General features: G+C 42.7%; 1 protein-coding gene across 1 annotated transcript; it reads right to left on the bottom strand.

Annotated features, from left to right (window-relative positions):
* Nucleotides 1-3,009: 3,009 nt before the first annotated feature.
* On the bottom strand, nucleotides 3,010-5,351 carry Ssty1-ps5 (spermiogenesis specific transcript on the Y 1, pseudogene 5). Its single transcript, XM_063280675.1, has 2 exons — nucleotides 5,217-5,351; nucleotides 3,010-4,151 (listed from the first exon to the last, which is right to left on the bottom strand). Exon 2 carries the CDS (start codon nucleotides 3,825-3,827, stop codon nucleotides 3,282-3,284), a length of 546 nt encoding a protein of 181 aa, XP_063136745.1. The 5' UTR covers nucleotides 3,828-4,151; nucleotides 5,217-5,351; the 3' UTR covers nucleotides 3,010-3,281.
* Nucleotides 5,352-18,275: the final 12,924 nt, after the last annotated feature.

Raw genomic sequence — 18,275 nt, 5'->3', positions numbered from 1 at the left:
ACCCACACCAAAAGGAGCTTTGCCTGTGAGTGAGAGTTGCTGCCACAGTGAACAAGACAGACAAGACATTAAGGATATTTCCTAAGTGTACCTGGTTCTTCCACATGTGTGTGCATGCACATGTATTAACTGGGTGATTAATTCTCTCTCTCTCCCTCTCTCTCTGTCTCTCTCTGTCTTTGTCTGTCTCTCTGTCTCTCTCTCTCTCTGTCTCTCTGTCTCTCTGTCTCTCTGTCTCTCTCTCTCTCTCTCTCTCTCTCTCTCTCTCTCTCTCTCTCTCTCTCCTTACAGAGCAGTAGCTCTCTATTGCTCCTGTGTTATGCTCCCTGCCATGATGATGGACCAGACGTCTGAAACTGTAAGTTATCCTCCAATTACATGCTTTCATTATAGTAGTTCCTTGACCATGGTGTCTCTTCACAGCAACAGAACAATGACTGAGACAGGGAGCAGGCCAACAAGCAGAGCTCCTTGTTACCGCTTCAAGCTCCTGCTCTGGTTTCCCTCAGTAATGGTCTGTTACCTGTAATGTAATAACCCTTTCCTCCCCAAGTTAGTTTTGATCATGGCATTCATCACGGAGAGAAGGAAGCAAACTAGAACATCACAGGTCAGTACATGAGCAAGTCTTACCTTTAAATTAAAACAAAGTGTCTATACGTCTCTAATTGTGGTTATGAGGTAAGCGTCTGTGGCTCTACTAGACACACTGTTTCTATAAGAAATTGTCTTACTTAGGGTTCCTATTGTTGTAAGGAAACACGGTGACCAAAGAGCAAGTTATGGAGGAAAAGGTTTATTCAGCTTACACTTCTACATTGCTGCTCATCAGCAAAGGAAGTTGGGACAGGAACTCAAACAGGACAGGATCCTGGAGGCAGGAACTGAGTCAGAGGCTATGGAGGGGCACTGCTTACCATCTTGCTCCTCATGTCTTGCTGAGCTTGCTTTCTTATAGAACCCAGGACCACCAGCCTAGGAATGGTGCCACTCACAGTGGGCCGGCCCCTCCCCACCAATCACAAAGAAAATGCCCTTCAGCTGGATCTTATGGACGCATGTTCTCAACTGAGGCGCCCTCTTCTCTGACGACTCTAGCTTGTGTCATCTTGGCATAAAATCAGGGCGGTGGTTACAATGTGATTGTCCCATGGGAAGTGTGGCACAAGTAGGAGGTGTGGCCTTGTGGGAGTGGGTGTGGCATTGTTGGAGGAAGTATATCACTCTGGGGGTGATATGCTTCTTCTCCAACACCATGTCTGCCTAGACGCTTCCATGATTGCTGCCTTGATGAAAATAGACTGAACTTCTGAACCTGAAATCCTGCCCTAATTAAATGTTGTCCCTTGGGGTTGGGGATTTAGCTCAGTGGTAGAGCGCTTGACTAGGAAGCGCAAGGCACTGGGTTCGGTCCCCAGCTCTGAAAAAAAAGAACCCCCCCAAAAAATGTTGTCCCTTATAACTTGCCTTGGTCATGGTGTCTTTTTGCAGCAATGAAACCGTCAGACAACCAGCCAGTATAAAAATACCCAAATAGCAGAACTGATCAGTGATAGAAAGTATTTTCAAGTCCTGCAGTGAGAAACTTATTCTTGAGAGAAGAAACAGCAATGAATGAGTACAAGATAAGGTTGTCTCCAAAGACACTCTTGGAGTGTAGATGTGGCTCAGAGAGACACCATGGAGTGCACAGGGGCTTCTCAGGAGGAGAGAGCTCCATGGTCAGGAACCGCAAAGCATTTTGATGTCACGGCAAATGGCATAGGGAAGAGCTCAGCACCTCTGCATTGGAGGCACCATCAAGAGTTTCTGAGGATGAGCTCACATGTGAGTAAAAGACGTGAACTTCCTCGGGTAGATACGGTAACAGGGCCCCGCAGGTGTGTAGGAAGCCATCCAGTCGAAGGAGAGCCAGGAAAGACAAGCCAGTGCAGAAGCTCTTTGTGGTCATCTAGGGGCATTGGGAAGAGACCTCAAAAATATTACAGGATGCAACAGAGTCTAACGTGCTCAGGGAAGCTAAACGCAGGATCAACGTAACACCTGACAGAAGCTCACGGCATCCTCATCTTCCCTTTTAAATTACTTTTGCTGATCATACAAAATAATGGGCTTTATGATTCTTTCAGGAATCGATAGATATAAACTTAGTTTGGCATTCACTACTCTTGAGTTATCCTCGTCAAAATGTCCTCCTGGGAAGCCTCCCCCTCACATCCACCTTCTGTAGTGATGGTTGGCTGTTCTTTAAGGAACCAAAGAGACCAATATGGATGTGGCCCAAGTTCAACTCATTCTAGTCCCTTTCTGTTCTTCCTGTGTCTCCTGCTTCACTTTTTGAGAACTCCATCTTGTCATTCCTTCGTCCCTCAGTGTCCTCTACTCCCTCATGTGTTCTTTAGTCTTTCTTCCACATCCCCATCAATTTAATCTTTCTTACCCTCATCCTGGTCTCTTCTCTGCATGTGAAGTTTGGATTTACTTGAAAAGATGACTTTAGGGGCCTGGAGAGATGACCAATGGATCAAGAGCTCGTCTGCTCTGAAAGAGGACCTGGATTTGGTTCTTTGAGCTCATGTCCAATGGCTTCCAACCACCTCTAATTCCAGCTCCAGGGGACCTGACTATTCTTGTCTCTGTGGTCTCCTGTGTTCATGCCCTGCCCCCACCCACATAATTAAAAATAATACATCTACAGATGAGAAACAGGTTTCATTAGGTTTCGTTAGTCAAACACTCCCCGACCTTCTCTGATTCTCAGTCTGCTTGGATCAGTTTATTGGGTTTCCCATTGAGTCCAAGACCACCTCCCTTTTACCTGCCCCTCTTTCCCCAACAGTCTGTCTCTCCCTCAAACTTCACCTCAGAGAGTCTATCTATTTCTGGCCCTTCTCTACGGCTTCCTAAACATTCATCTTTCTTCCCCTGTGCCATCCCTCCTCCTCTAAGCCTCATCTCCAGTTCTTTTCTCTCCCTAAAGACCAGACCAGCTCAGTCCTGTTTGTTTTAGTCTATGTCACATTAGACTCACTGTTCACAGCCTTGACTTTCCCAGCTTCCTCTCCATATTCCATCCACCACAGCCCGTCTCCTCCAACAAAGTGTTCACACACAACACGTCACATCGCACGTTTTAATTTTTAGAGCAAAAACAAATTCCACTGGAAAAGATACCGGGGTTGTCAAAGGCCCTTGTGTGTCTGAGACACAGAAACACAAATATTTTCCCCCCAATCCTATAAATTCCACATCTATGTCCCCCAAACTTTGTGAATCTCACCTTAACAGATCTTTTCCACCAGATTATAGACGTACATGTAGACGTCGCCATCAAACTTGATGAAGTACACGGAAGTCTTGGCTGGAAATTGGTAAATGACTTTGCCGATCTTTTTGGACCCGTCGCTTCTGGGGAACTGCACACATTGACCTGTTAAGATGTCACTGTCAACATCTGACTTCACCTCTGCTGGAGGAGTCTCTGGAATGATACGGAGGTTACCTTCTGTGTAATCATCCAGGAGCTGGTAGATGTATAGGACTGGATCTTTCTGGAAGGTGGTGTAAAACCAGTCCTTCATGATCGGCACCTTGGCTGGGACCACCCTCATCCAGTTGTCCTTAGAGCCATGTTTGCCCTCAAATTTATGGTCCACAGTTCGGCCAACCATGACCCTTGTGAGATTGGCGTCTTTCACTTGAGGAAACACTACTTTGTGAGGCAAGACCTTAAGCTTTAAAATCCTCTCATCGCTGTGAAGTCCCAGTCCATAGACACAATCAATTCCATCATACTTGACCAGATAGAGAGAGGGATTTCTCGGCATTTGATCTAGAACGATGGCCTTCCATTGGGTGACGGGCTCATCACCTTCCTCCCATCCGTGAGACTTTCTGCAGCCCACAATGTCCCGAGGGCCTGGGGAGAAGGCCTCCTCCTCCTCCGATTCTGGAAGGATGGTGTGCTCATCCTCCTCAGAGACATCCTCTTCTTCTTGGCTGTAGACCTAGTGTGGTAGGCCATGGCATCCTGGTCCACTGTCTTGTGGCTATCGTTCTGTGTTCAGGCTTCATACTTGCCCGTGGCCTGGGTTTGAAGAGCTCGCCTGCTTAAACCAGACACAATGCTGGTGCCTCTGTCATGTGACTGCCTGCAAGAACAATGGGGGTGGGGTGGGGAGGGCGCTGGACCAAGGCTCTTCTCTAAGAGAACTTTGGAGCAGGTGAGGAAGGTAAACAGGTTTGAGCATCTGAATCTAATTCTGTCGTAATCATAATTTCATAGGAGGGCTGTGCAATGGTGGAGCACACCTTTAATTCCAGCACTCAAGAGGCAGAGGGAGGCAGCCTCTATGAGATCAAGGCCAGCCTGGTCTACAGAGTTAGTTCCAGGATAGCCAAAGCTACCCACAGAAAAACCCTGCCTCAAAAATCAAAATCTAAAATTCAAATGGAAATGAACAAATGGTTCTCTACAGCTCAGAATAACATATTCAGACACATTTCTTCAGCCCGTGGCACTTTGCCTCTCCTGAGGAACCTCTCCTTGAATGTCTAGGTCAGTGTGGGATTAAGTATCCCTGTCCCCACTTTAAGCAAGCAGAACAGAGAAAGGATAGCAAAGGAGCCAGAAGGGTGGCCACACCCCTCTTCTACCTTCTAACTATGCGCTATGTGGCAACATCCACAAGTGTCTGCCCAGAGACACAGCACACCAGTCCACTGGCTTTCTGTACTGTGCATCCTGACCCAGCCCCAGGTTTATTCCGCGACGCTGTTGCATCTTTGACCGCAACAAGAGTCTTTTGTGTAGGCAACAGGAGACATTTAGAAATAATATCTCCTGGGGTTGGGATTTAACTCAGTGGTAGAGCAGTTGCCTAGCACACAGAAAGCCCTGGGTTCGGTCCTCAGCTCCGAAAAAAAAAAAAAAAAAAAAAAAAACAAAAAACAAAAAACAAAGGAACCAAAAATAAACCAAAGAAATATTATCTCCTAAAATGCACAGGCACAGAGAGGAGCTTTGTCATTTTAGTAGGATTATGAATTAGATATTGTTAGCAAAGGATAATAAACTCTTAGACTGACTAGCCTAGACCATCCGCCGAGCTCTCAAACGTGGAAGACATCAGAACATAAGGTTACTCGCTGTACGAAGGAAAACTTTTAGCTTTCTGGGCTACAAGGGTCCCAGTTATCTTCATAAACGTATTTACCGGGAGAAAATGTCCATGTCGTCCAGATTCTGTCTTCGGAAACCGGTCAGGCACCAAAAGGCTGCTGAACAATTGTGGGGTTCAGGAGCTGAACTGGCTTTCACAGCCCGCTGGGAAGATAGTGAACCCACCTTCAAGGAGTCTAGCACCCCCAAGTGGAAGAGAAGCGGAACCTCCGCCCTTCTCTCTGTGACATCATCCAGGCTCTGCTTACGTCATAGAAGCCCACTCAGCCCAGTTACTTCCCTAGTTACGCTTAGAAACTTCCAGCATCTAGGTTTTAGCTTCTCATGTAGCCTCGTGGAGACCCAAAGTAAAGTCCCCACCCAAATATTCTGATGAACCGAGTCACAGTCTGCCCATGTAGCTCTTTTCATGCATTTTTTTTCTGAAAAAGTCTTTGGTTTCTGAGTCACCAACATCCTTGGTGGTTATTTTCCCAGCTCCTATCTTTCCTTTGGTTATCTTTACGTCATTCTCTGTATCAGAAATATTGGTAGACTCTTTCTCCGAGGCAGCCCACTGGATAGCACCCCAAAATTAGCTTTATCAAAACCCACAATTAGAGGAGGGCCATTTTTATTCACACAAAGCTGGAATTTGACAGGATTAAATACCTTGTAATGAAGTCAATGGCAATCATGAATTATGGATTCTTTGCAAAGAGCGAGGAAAAATTAGCTTCTGGACCTGCTTCCAAATTCGGGATAAACTGATGACAAACCCGATATCGACCAGACATATTTTAAATGTCTTTAAAATTTACCAGCACTTCTGGTTACAAGGAATATATTAGATCAAATACAGCAAATCAGGATGAAATAGATGAGGTAATTTTATTTTTGAAATATGGGTAGACAGAATAGTGGATGCAGGTAAGTGTGGAATTTACCTGTAATTTCAGGGCACTTTAATTGTTTGTGTCACATAGTTCTTCAGATCTTCAAAAGGATTCTTTTCAGAACCCTCCCCCGTCCCCACCACACTATGACCCTCCCTTCCCTCTCCTCAGTAATTCCCTCCCACTTTACCATTATAATTTTTTAAAATGTACTTAGAGCTTAACAACTTATGGCAGCTTTTTAAAATCTGTCCACTTTTCTAAGTGCACCGTCTTACTCTCTGTCTGCTGTTATGACTCCTCTGCCATTATGTTAGTTTGGTCCACTATGTGGATGACCTCAAGGTGGGGTTAACTCAAAGGACATGATTTTTCCCCATTTTCTCCCCTTCATCTTCCTTCTCTAGGCACCTGCTGAGATTTACAGCCTTGGGGTTTTTTTTAAGCCTGGAAAGCAGACACACACACACACACACACACACACACACACACACACACACGCACAAACACACAGAAACACTTATAAATACAGAAACGCACACACACACACTCACACATACGCACATATACACAGAAACACTCATACATACACAAACAAACACACACACTCACACATATGCACTTGCACACAGAAATTCTCATACATACACAAACACACAAACACACACATCCATACACACAAACACACACACATGCACACACATACACACACAAACATACACATATACACACTCAAACACACAAATACAGAGTGAGACAGAGACAGAGACAGAGAAAAAGAGAGACACGGTGAGAGACAGAGAGCCCATGAGAAAACATGTAATAACATCTTTCTAAGAACAATAAAAAGAGACAACTTTCAAAAAAGGGAACTACATGTAGACAACAAGAAGAACAATCTCATCACAGCTGTCAACTTGCGAAGGAAAGAGTTTGTCTCACTCTATCTTCTAGGTTCCCGTCTGTTACTGAGCGACGTTGGGGCAGGAACTCAGGCAGGACTCTAGAGGCAGGAAAGGAATCAGAGACGACTTAGAAATGCTGGGTACTGGATTGCTATCCATGACCTACTCAGCTTTCTCTCCTTCTCCTATAACCCTGGGCCACCTTCATAGGCGATGACACTCCCCATAGTTCCTCATAGACATGTCCACAGACTCACAAACCTCTGGACAGTGCCGCTGAGGCAGGGGCATTATTGACATACTTGTGTTTCTTTCGTCTTGTGGCTCTCTTCTTTCTTTCTTGACTTAGAACTTTCTGTTTTGTAACTAGGTGGGGGAAGGGAGCCCACACAGGAAATGTACTACAGAGTCCAGCTTCACCTCTGCCTCTGGTCCTCTTGTTGGCCCTGTGGAAAGCATGAAGTTCCTCCTCTCTTTCTGTTCCCACTGCTAAACGTTATAACTGCTGGGTCATCAGCACTCTTTCTTGTCCGTGGAATAAGGACAGAAGTGACTGTGTTGTCTCCTCGGTAATGCAGACTGTCCGTCCTTCTCTTGAGCCTGCCCAGGTCACTGTGGCTTACAGTGACAGAAGAGACAGAATCTGCAAGCACAGGCTCCTGGGAATCAGTGAGGCCTCAGTCCTCCCTGCTGCCCCATGGAGTCTGTTCTAGTTTCCTTTCTGTGGCTGTAATAAAACGCTTGGATGGAAAGTAGTGTAGGGGAGGAAAATGTTTTAAATTCAACTTTCAGGTCATGGAGGGGAGTCAGAGTAGGAACCACAACAAGGTCTTGAGGCTGATGCCACCAAGGGACTCTGCTTGATGGCTTGCTCCAGCTCAACTAGCTTTATTATACATCTCAGAACGACCTGTCTAGGGAATGGTGCTGCCCACAGTGGGCTTGGCCCTCCTAAGTCAGTCAACAATCAAGGCAATTCCTCATAGGCCTGTCCACAGACCAACACAATAACACAATAAGACATTTGCTAACCCCCCCTCATGTGTGTGTCTGTCTGTCTGTCTTTCTCTCTCTTCAAGTGATGCTGAGTTGATCAGAGGTTATAGTTAACCAGTTTCTGCTAGCTGCAGCACGCATCTTGCTTTCTTGATTCTGTAGACTCATAAACGGTGCAGAGATGTGCCCCCACGGGGAATCATACCCGAGTCTCACCAGGAACTGATTTAGATGAGATTTTTGGTTCAGGAGTGAGTCTGCACTCTGAAGTACGTGGCTATGAAAATGACAAGCGTTTTGGATGCCAGAGGGTAAAATTGGATTGAGTTGCGTTCTCTTTAAAAAGATACGCTGACATCTGTGATGTCAATGGCATGGTGGGTTCCATGGGGAGGAGGAGGAGACAAATTACTCTTTAGAAAGAACTTTATGAGGAAAAGGTCAGCACCACAGACAGCCATCACAGCCATGATCAGGCCCTGAAGCAGCAGTGAAAAACCTCTGACCCTGATGGGGACCTTCCTTAGGAGAGATGGTCGCCAAAGGGAGCTGTTTTGTCCTCACTCTCTCGCTTCAGTGTCTCAGCATGGGCAGCAACAGCATTTGTTCTGGGAAAAGCGAGGTCTGACAGAGTCCATGAAGTGGCCCTCCTGGATCTTACACCCTCTGGAAGACCAGTCTTGCAGCTGGTCCTAGTTGGGCTCTGCTCCCTGCTGGGGACAGAGTCTACTGAGTGAGGCCAGAGATGTGGGATCTAATCCCCCATCAATTGTTTTAGACGTGTTTTCTTTTTCTCATGCATCGCTTTAGAACAGGCCTTTTTATCAAGGACCACTGGTCCGTGTAATTCATCAGCTAAGGAAAATGGTCAAATGGCTTTCTTTCAGACTAGCAGGATTTTAAAAGGCGGTTATTTAATTACAGGCTACTCGTGAGAGGGACAGATAAGCCTAATAGTGCATTTTATTTAGTGGGGTAATGACACCTGAGGGACAGCAGATGTGTGTGTGTGTGTGTGTGTGTGTGTCTGTGTGTGTGTCTGTGTGTGTGTCTCTGTGTGTGTGTGTGTGTGTGCGTGTGTGTCTGTGTGTGTGTGTCTCTGTATGTGTGTGTGTCTGTGTGTGTGTGTGTCTGTGTGTGTCTGTGTCTGTGTGTGTGTCTGTGTCTGTGTTTGTGTATGTGTGTATGTGTCTGTGTGTGTGTGTGTGTCTGTGTGTGTGTGTTTGTGTGTGTGTGTGTGTGTGTGTGTGGTGACAGCACTAACACTGTCAATTTCTCCCTGTCTACTCTTCAGGTTTGATGCTAACTTTGAACTTTTAATGTGACTTCAACCTCTTCCCCTACACCTTTGCCTCCTTCTCTTTCCCTCATCCTTCTCTCCTTTTCTCCATCCTCCAGGGAGGGACACCAGCTTTCAGTTCATAGGGTAAGAAAGCCCAAGTCTTGAAGATGCAGGCAGTCTTCTCTGTCCCTCACAGGCTGCAATCAGAACATGTCCACCTCTGAATTAGTTCTGCTGATAAAGGAGACACTCTGTTCTGGGTGTAAGCACAGAGCCATGTGGGGGTGGAACCGTTTCTGTGAGAATATCCCTTCAGACACTGAGGCACACACACAGCAGAAGGCAGGGCCTGAAGTTTTGATAGACCATATTCTGATGGGGACTGTGAAGATAGCTCAGTGAGCAAGAGCCTTTGATCTTCAAGCCGGAAATGTTCAAATTCTCTCTGCACCTTCATAAAGCTCCAGGCATGGATAATCGTGTCTGCAACATTTTAGGGTGGAGGCAGGTGGATTTCCAACAAGATCCTGGGCAGACACAGTAGTCAAAATGGTGGGCTGTGGTTCACTGAAAGACGGAGAGTAGTGAGGAAGAGAATGCACATTCTATTCAATTCTGCACGTATGTACACACGTATGTGCCATCGCACTTGGGAACAGGCACTCAACTCATACACACACATGACTCCCCCAACCACACCCCTGTCGAACCCTGAGTTCAGCCACTCTATAACCTATGTGACTGAGTATTCTAGCAACACGAAATTTTACATTCTCCTTGTCTTGTAAACCCCATTTTCTGTTCAGTTTACCAACACAAGAAGCTAAACTTATGATTTCCCAGGCTCGGGATGGTGTGTCATAGCTTTTGGTCTTTCTGGAACAGCATCAGTCTATCACCAGAGGGACTTCAACAGAGGGGCTTTCCAACTTACCCTCGGTGACATGGAGCCATTTGAGGGTTTTACCCGGTGACTGCCGTGCTCATTTTTACTTTTGAGAAGTAGATTGGACAGAATGTTCAACATCACTCGGTTACGGGATGAACAACACATCAGAGCCTGGGAACAGTGAACTGATTGTCACTGGGGTTTTGTGTATGTGGAGTATGTTAAGACAGTGGATCTGAGAGAGAGAGAGAGAGAGAGAGAGAGAGAGAGAGAGAGGGAATGAGCTTGATCTTACAATATCTGTTCAATGTATAATGTGATCAGAATACTACACCTCATACTTCAAATGTATACAGTCTCCATTTGTCATGCATACTCGATAAATCTCAAAAAGAAAGGTAAAGGGGAGTTGGGACAGAAAGTTCTGGAAGGGGCTAGGGAGAGAGTCTAGCAGTTAAGCACTCGCTCCCCAGAAACTTACATAGATGCCCCGTGGATGTGGAGACCAACCTATAAGTCCACTTTGGAAGGCAGAGGCAGGATGCCCAGAGCACGCTGATTGGAAAGGTGACCCACACCAAAAGGAGCTTTGCCTGTGAGTGAGAGTTGCTGCTACAGTGAACATGACAGACAAGACATTAAGGATATTTCCTGAATGTACCTTGGTCTTCCACATGTGTGTGCATGCACATGTGTTAACTGGGTGATTAATTATTTCTCTCTCTCTCTCTCTCTCTCTCTCTCTCTCTCTCTCTCTAACACTCACAGAGTCTCTCTTACACACACACACACACACACACACACACACACACACACACACACTGAGCAAAAAAGTTAAGATCTGGAAGAGGGATGCCCAGTCTAGATGGATAAAATAAGAAATAACAAATTGTGTTGGAACTCACTGTGAAGGAAGAGGGGGACCAGAGGGAGAGTTGTGAGTGTGGCTGTCTGCTTGTGCCAAAGTGTAAGGACATATAAACCGAGTGCCACCTCCTCCAGGATCTCAAAGCCACAGCTCTAGCTGAGGTATAGTTAGTCAGTGATGTCGGCTGTGTGTGTGTGTGTGTGTGTGTGTGTGTGTGTGTGTGTGTGTGGTCACTTTTGGAGTGAATGCGACCACAAGCCCATGATCATCAGTTCGCGATCCCGAAACTGCTTTGTGCCCCATCTTAAGTCATCACAGCTCTCAGTGCCTGAGGTTAACTGACTTCCAGAAAGCATCTTAGTGGGGCTGACTAAGGTTTCATTACGTCACAAGGACATTTTCTACTGTAGATAAAATAAACACATATACTTTAGAATAGACAGAGACTTGAAAAATGGAAGTGGAAGAAATATCACTACCGAGTTTGCATTAAAAAACACATTTATTTAGAAATATCTAGGATAGTTGAAGTTTTCCATATAACCTACACATGATTTCCATATATTAGCATCTTACATAATCATATGAAAATAATTAGGAGAAAATAGCCTTTGGAAAAAATAGTACTTTTTTCCTTCCCAGCTCCCGCTCCCACAATGACAACTATGAAACTGATTATTTATTAACAAATTCCTAAGCCACAAACTTTGGCTCATTCCCGGACTAATTTATTTAACCCATTCAAACTATTCTGTGTCTTCTACATGGTTATTTTCAGCTCTTTCATCCCCTTCCTTAGCATCTTCCTCAACATCTCCTTTAGCATCTACCGCAGCGTCCCTCCCTGGGTCTCCTTTTATACACTATGTCCCAGAATCCTCTCTTCCTGCCAGTGTCCCCCCTTCTATTTCCTGCCTCAGCTCATAGGTCATAGACTTTTTTTTATTGACAGGTGACGCTTAGAAGAGATTCTCTCTACAAACCTCGGTGCATTAACATCAACTAAATGACTCATTTTAAGTTCTCGTTTTTACTTTTGTTCGTGGGTCTTTTTTGTGTTATGTCATGTGGCTGCAGAACCTGCAAAGGCCAGAAGAGGGAGGCAGATCTCCAGAGCCAGAGTCAGTTGTGAGGATGCTAAGGGTTCTGAGTAGCTGAGCCATCTCTCCAGACCCTAAATGACACAATTTTCTCACAGCAAGGGGAAAACTGGACACTACTACTCCTATGCCTTTCACACTGTAGATTCCAGTCCACACTGTATTTATAAACTAAGTGTCCTGTAAATGTATTAAAGTTTTTTTATTCCCACTTCGGGGGGTACCTATCCCTGTGTTTCCCCTAGACTTTGAAGGTTGTCAAGGTATGAATGGCCCGTTTTCCAGGCTCTTTCCTTATAATCCACGTGTCTGGTCTACTGAGAATCCCTACCCGATCCTGTAGGTCCTCGATCTCTGATGATTCCCTCACATGTGGATTCATGCTTTTGAAAACTGTTTTACAATATTTCTTGTGCAGCCGTAGGGAGGTTTGGCACCAACTGATTTCGTTCAGCCCGTGCTATTTCACAGATGAAGATCCGCTGAACTTTAAAATATTCATTTGAATAATTTAATTTTATATAGATAGTATTATGATCTGGTGTGGAATTTAAATATTTCGCCACCAAGGAACTGAATTTAGGACGTTGTGTAACCTTTTAAAAACAATTCTCTGGTTTCAAATTTTGGTGTGTGTGTGTGTGTGTGTGTGTGTGTGTGTGTTTGTGTGTGTGTGTGTGTGTGTGTTTGTGTGTGTGTGTGTGTGTGTGTGTGTTCATGTGTTTCACAGTGTCCAGGATCCCATCTACAAAATCTGCACAGATAAATCCTAGAATAGACGGGTGGAAACTCTGGAAGCTCCCCTCGCCCAACTGAGGAACTACTGGCAACTGATGTCTACAGGGCAGAGGGCCGGTTTTCTTCATGGATTTGGCCCCTGACGGCTGTCCATGCTCCCCTGGATGTTTGTACTCACCCACACATCTAGTCAGAATGAAATGGACTCTGCAGTTTCTATTAAAATGCAGATGGAATTAGGAGGGCGGACAAGGGAGGGATTTGAGGGGAGGGGATGGGGATGGATTTGCTCAAACACTTTATGTGTATGTACCAAGTTCTTAAGGAAAAAAAATTAAAACAAAGTAAATAAATAAATCTGCTCGTATGTGCACATGCTCATGGGTTTATGTCTGTGGGGGGTGCAGCAAGAGGATACCATGCAGTATCTTTCTCTATGTCTCTCCTCCATTTTTCTGCCTTCTGCTCCTCTTTGGTGTATCTGCTTCTTTTTGTTTTTGACCTTTTATATTAGTTGTCAAGCTGCTAATGTACGCTCTCTCCAGTTTCACTTTGGATACTCTCAGAGCTTTGAGTTTTCCTCTTAGCTATACAATCATTGTGTCCCATAAGTTTGAGTTTATGTGCCTTACTTTTCTTTAAACTCTAAAATATTTCTATTTTTTTCTTTAGTTCTTCCTCTACCAAGTTATCACTGAGTAAAATATTGTTAAATGTCCATGTGTATTTGGGCTTCCTGACATTTTTGTTGTTATTGAAGTCCAGCCTTAGGTCATGGTAGTGTGAGAAAATGCATGGGATTATTTCATTCTTTTCTATCTGTTGATGCCTCTTTTATGACCCACTGTATGATCAGTTTTGGAGAATGTGCCATGAGTTCCTGAGAATAAGGTATATTCTTTTGTTCACTAATAAATATTCTATAGATATTTCTTAAATCCATTTGGTTCAAAATCTGTTAATTTCTCTGTGTCTCAGGTTTCCCAATCCAAGATCTGGCCATTGCTGAGTGTGGCATTTTGAAGTCTCCCACGACTATTTCTGTAGCCTGAGCTTCAATACGGTTTCCTTTATAAATTTAGGTGCCCTTGGATGTAGCATATAGATATTCAGGATAGAGACTGACCCTGGTGCAATTTTTTTCTTTGATGAAAATTACGTGTCCTTCCTTATCTTTCTTTTGATAACTTTTGGGTGAATTAGATACTGGAATGTATGCTCCAGGATGTTTCTACAGACCATTTTCTTGGAAAATTGTTTTCCCACATTTTATTCTGAGATACTATCTGTCTTTGTCACTGAGCTGTTTTTCCTTTATGCAACAAAATTCTAGTTCTTCTTTATGTATGCAGTCTGTTAGTCTATGTCTTTTTTATTGGAGAATTGAGCATTGATGCTAAGAGATATTAAGGAATAATTATTGCGGTTTTCTGATATTATTTTTTGGTAGAGGTGGAATTATGTTTGTGTCTCTTTTCTTTTGGATTTGTTGCAAGAGGATTACTTTCTTGCTTTTTTTTTTTTTTGGTTCTTTTTTTTTTTTTTTTTCCGGAGCTGGGGACCAAACCCAGGGCCTTGCGCTTCCTAGGTAAGCGCTCTACCACTGAGCTAAATCCCCAGCCCCCTACTTTCTTGCTTTTTATAGGGTGTAATTTCCCTCCTTGTGTTGGAGTTTCCCATCTATTATCTTTTGTAGGGCAGGATTTGTGAAGATATACTGTGTAAATTTAGTTTATCATAAAATATCTTGGTTTCTCCAGCTGCTCTGATTGAAAGTTTTGCAGGGATAGTAGCCTGGGCTGGCATTTATTTTCTCTTAGTGTTTTATGAAATCCACTCTGGATCTGACTTTCATAGTCTCTGGTGAGAAGTCTGGTGTAATACATATAGGTATGCCTATATATGTTACCTGACTTTTTCCCTTAATGCCTTTAATATTCTTTATTTGTTTTGTGCATTTGGTGTTTGACTATTATGTGAAGGGAGAAATTTCTTTTTGGTCCAAGCTATTTGGAGAAATGTATGATTCTTTTGTTATTATAGGCATTTCTCCCTTTAGGTTAGGGAAGTTTTCTCCTATAATTTTTGATGATATTTACTAGCCCTTTTATATGGGAATCTTCGCTCTCTTTTATACCCATTTTCCTTTGAGTTGATCTTCTCATTGTGTCCTGGATTTCCTGGTTGTTTTCCATTAGGAGCTTTTTGAGCTTTATATTTTCATTGATGGTTGTGTAAATGTTTTCTACAGTATCTGCTGCCCCTGAGATGTTTATCTTTTATCTCTTGTATTCTCTTTCTGATGCTTCTGTCTATGACTTCTGATTTCTTCCCCAGGTTTTCCACCTCCAGGGTTGTCTCTCTTTGTGGTTTCTTTATTGCTTCTATTTCCACTCATTGATCCTAAATTTTTAAATTCCTTCATCTGTTTGACTGTGTTTCCCTGTGATTCTTGAAGGAATTTTGTGTTTCCCCTTTAAGGGCTTCCACTTTTTCCCCGTGTTGTCCTGTATTTCTTGAAGAGTTTTATTTGTTCCCTACTCAATGTCCTCTATCATCATCATGAAAAATGATTTTGAATCTACATCTTGCTTTTTCAGTTTGTTGGGCTATCCAATACTTGCTTTCTTGGGATAAGGGAGCTCTGATGATGCCAAGTCGATTTGTTTTTTATTGCTTAGGTTTCTGTGCTTGACTCTTGTCATCAGGTTTTCTCTGGTGTTTCGTGGTCTTGCTTTCTTTGACGGTGGCATGACCATCCTGTAAAACTCTTTGTCACTGTTCCTATAGACTTCTTTTCTCCCACCAAGATGTGGGTACAGAGATATCTGGGACCAGATCAGCAATGGGTGCAGGAAGAAACAGGAAGTGTCCTGTCCCAGAATGCTCTTGTTTTCTGTGTCCTGAGGCCTCCAGCCTTGTTGCTTGGAGCAGAAGGGCTGGTCTCACCTGTGTTCTCAGTTGTGTTACTTTTCCTGGCCACTGGCTTCCATCTCTAGACACAGGTAGATACTGGAAGGATCCCCTCCCTTACTCTTCCTAGGTTCATGCATCTATAGGGGTCTAAGCAGCTTCCTCTCAGAACAGCAATGTGAGCAGAGGTAAGGGTTGCCCCTAAGTACTCAGAATTGTCCATGATTCTGGGAGTCCAGCTTTCTCCCCCACCGAATTTGGGTACAGTGTGCTATTGTCCTATGTCATCTCTGGGTGCAGCCAGAAACAGGAAGCTTGTATCTTCTTGATAGTATCATCCTAATAAATGGAAATATCAAGACAGGCATTACCTGTATATGAAATATATATTGACGTGGTTGTCATGGGGAGGTGGATACAAATAGATACAATATACACTTAAATAAGTGTGGTGTATTAAGACACATCCTGACTGGAATCTGTGGAGAAGAATTACAGAGTCTGTATTATACAAAATGGATAATGAAATTGAGTGGAAAAATTCTTCTAATAAACATAATATAATTTTATATTGAATACTCTTCATCATTTATTTTTATAAGACTTGTTCACTAGGCATCTAGTATTTCATCGATTATGATACATTAAGGATGCAAATAAAAAAAATAACCTCATCTTTCATAAATAGGCATTCTATATTTTTCTTTGCATCTTAACCAGAACCATGGATAATACTGAGAAATTAGGGGAAACCATTACCTCTGCTCCCTTAATATTAAGGGAGGGAAAAAATTAGAGTTTCTCAAGCATGTGCTCACAGGTACTTACTTATATAATGGGTCCACGGTCTTTATTTTCAGTGAGCTGTGTGTTTGTTGGGGGTAATCTGAGTTTGAACTTTGGGATTTATTTCTGTGTTTTATAACTTATTTTACTATATCATTTATATTTTGTAAAGATTTATATTTTATTAAGTGAGGTTACTTAATATATTTTTTCATCATTTCTGCTGAGATTAAATCTCTCCAAATTAAATAAACTTAAGGAACCAATTTTGATATATTACTAATATACAAGAGTACTGCAGACGATGAGGATATTTGATTATAGGGGAGCACTAACTATGCTTCCTTTGGTATATAATATGAAGATGAAACCAAACACATGTTAAATAATTCAAATAAGGTATTAGCTATAATGGTGAATTTTGTAATTGGATGGGTTCAGAGAAATCAGTATGCCAAAACATTGAGCATAAAATGATGTAGAGACATACTCATCAACATAAGGAAGCTATATAATATTATCAGCAGAGGTTGTGCTTCTTGGCTAAGCAGGGTTTTTTAAAACACATATAAAAATGTAATGAGTAGTGCATAAAATAGAAGAAAGGGTAGCATTAAAACACTGTGTCTATAATGTATAAAATAATTCCCACATAATCACTTTCCACTAAAATAATCCAGTTACTAATTCTGAAGTCATAGAAATGTTCTCAGATAGTATTAGGAAATATTAAATTTGGGGATTGCATAAAGGTTCCCTGGCTAAGGGTGGTTGTTTGCCAAACTGAACTTGAACTGCTGAGAAAAATCCCTGTGACCCACATGGCAGAAGCTAATAAGTCATTTCTGAAAATTGTCCTCTCAACTAAATAAAATACCGTAGCATTTGAGCACACAACTAATGAATAAACAAATGTAAGGGGAGAAGAAAAGTAAATGAGTAAATACTATCACTGTGGGGAAAGGAGAAGGGAGATGTGGGAGCAGTCACAGAGAGCATGGCAAATCTCGTTATTTCAACTGCATCAATACATGAGACCTTTTGCATAAATATGTTCACAATATACATTTTTCTTATGCTTGTTATTCTCTATAAATTGTTTATTTTAATCATTCCAGAAAAACTAAAAAATGAAAAGGTAAGGAAATCATGTTATTCTAGAAGTTATGAAATCTGCAAATTTCATAAATACCAAAAACTAGAATCTATACTCTTAGACATTGAAAACTAATAACTCTATAGAACAGCTCATACACGTGAAACCGTGATGAGCAATACCCAGGCTCCATGCAGGTGGAAGACTCATGAGTCTACAGAAGACTAAAAGGAGGAATATTCAAAATAAGAAGAGAAAAGTTTGCAGGCATAACAATGAAGAATTGTAGAATGAGAACAATAAAATCCTCAACCAAACAAATTTCAGGCATGATAAATAGTAAGAAATCTGAATCCAGGTGACCAAACTGAACCCAGCGATAGTAGAAACATAGTTCGTAGAAGCATCCAGAAAAGAAACAGAAATTTCCCACGAAGGAGGGATAGCAATTGACATAAATGACAGAATAGTCTTCAAAAACATCCTCCAAAAATGAAAGAATGTAGCTATCTAATGAAAACTCCATGAATTATGGAAACTATCTTTCAGGAATGTGTTTAAGGAACATGTATGGCTTCACATTGCAGAAGGATGTTGACACTATTGTAATCCACACTCAGTCTTAGCCACAGCTCAGCAACAGCT

The sequence above is a fragment of the Rattus norvegicus genome, chromosome Y (assembly GCF_036323735.1).
Source record: "Rattus norvegicus strain BN/NHsdMcwi chromosome Y, GRCr8, whole genome shotgun sequence".
Classification (NCBI taxonomy): Eukaryota; Metazoa; Chordata; class Mammalia; order Rodentia; family Muridae; genus Rattus; species Rattus norvegicus.
This window is presented reverse-complemented; position numbering and strand designations above follow the sequence as displayed.

What these genes read in the sequence shown, in the direction of transcription:
- Ssty1-ps5 (XM_063280675.1), bottom strand. Translation starts at nt 3,827, where the DNA reads ATGCCGAGAAATCCCTCTCTCTATCTGGTCAAGTATGATGGAATTGAT.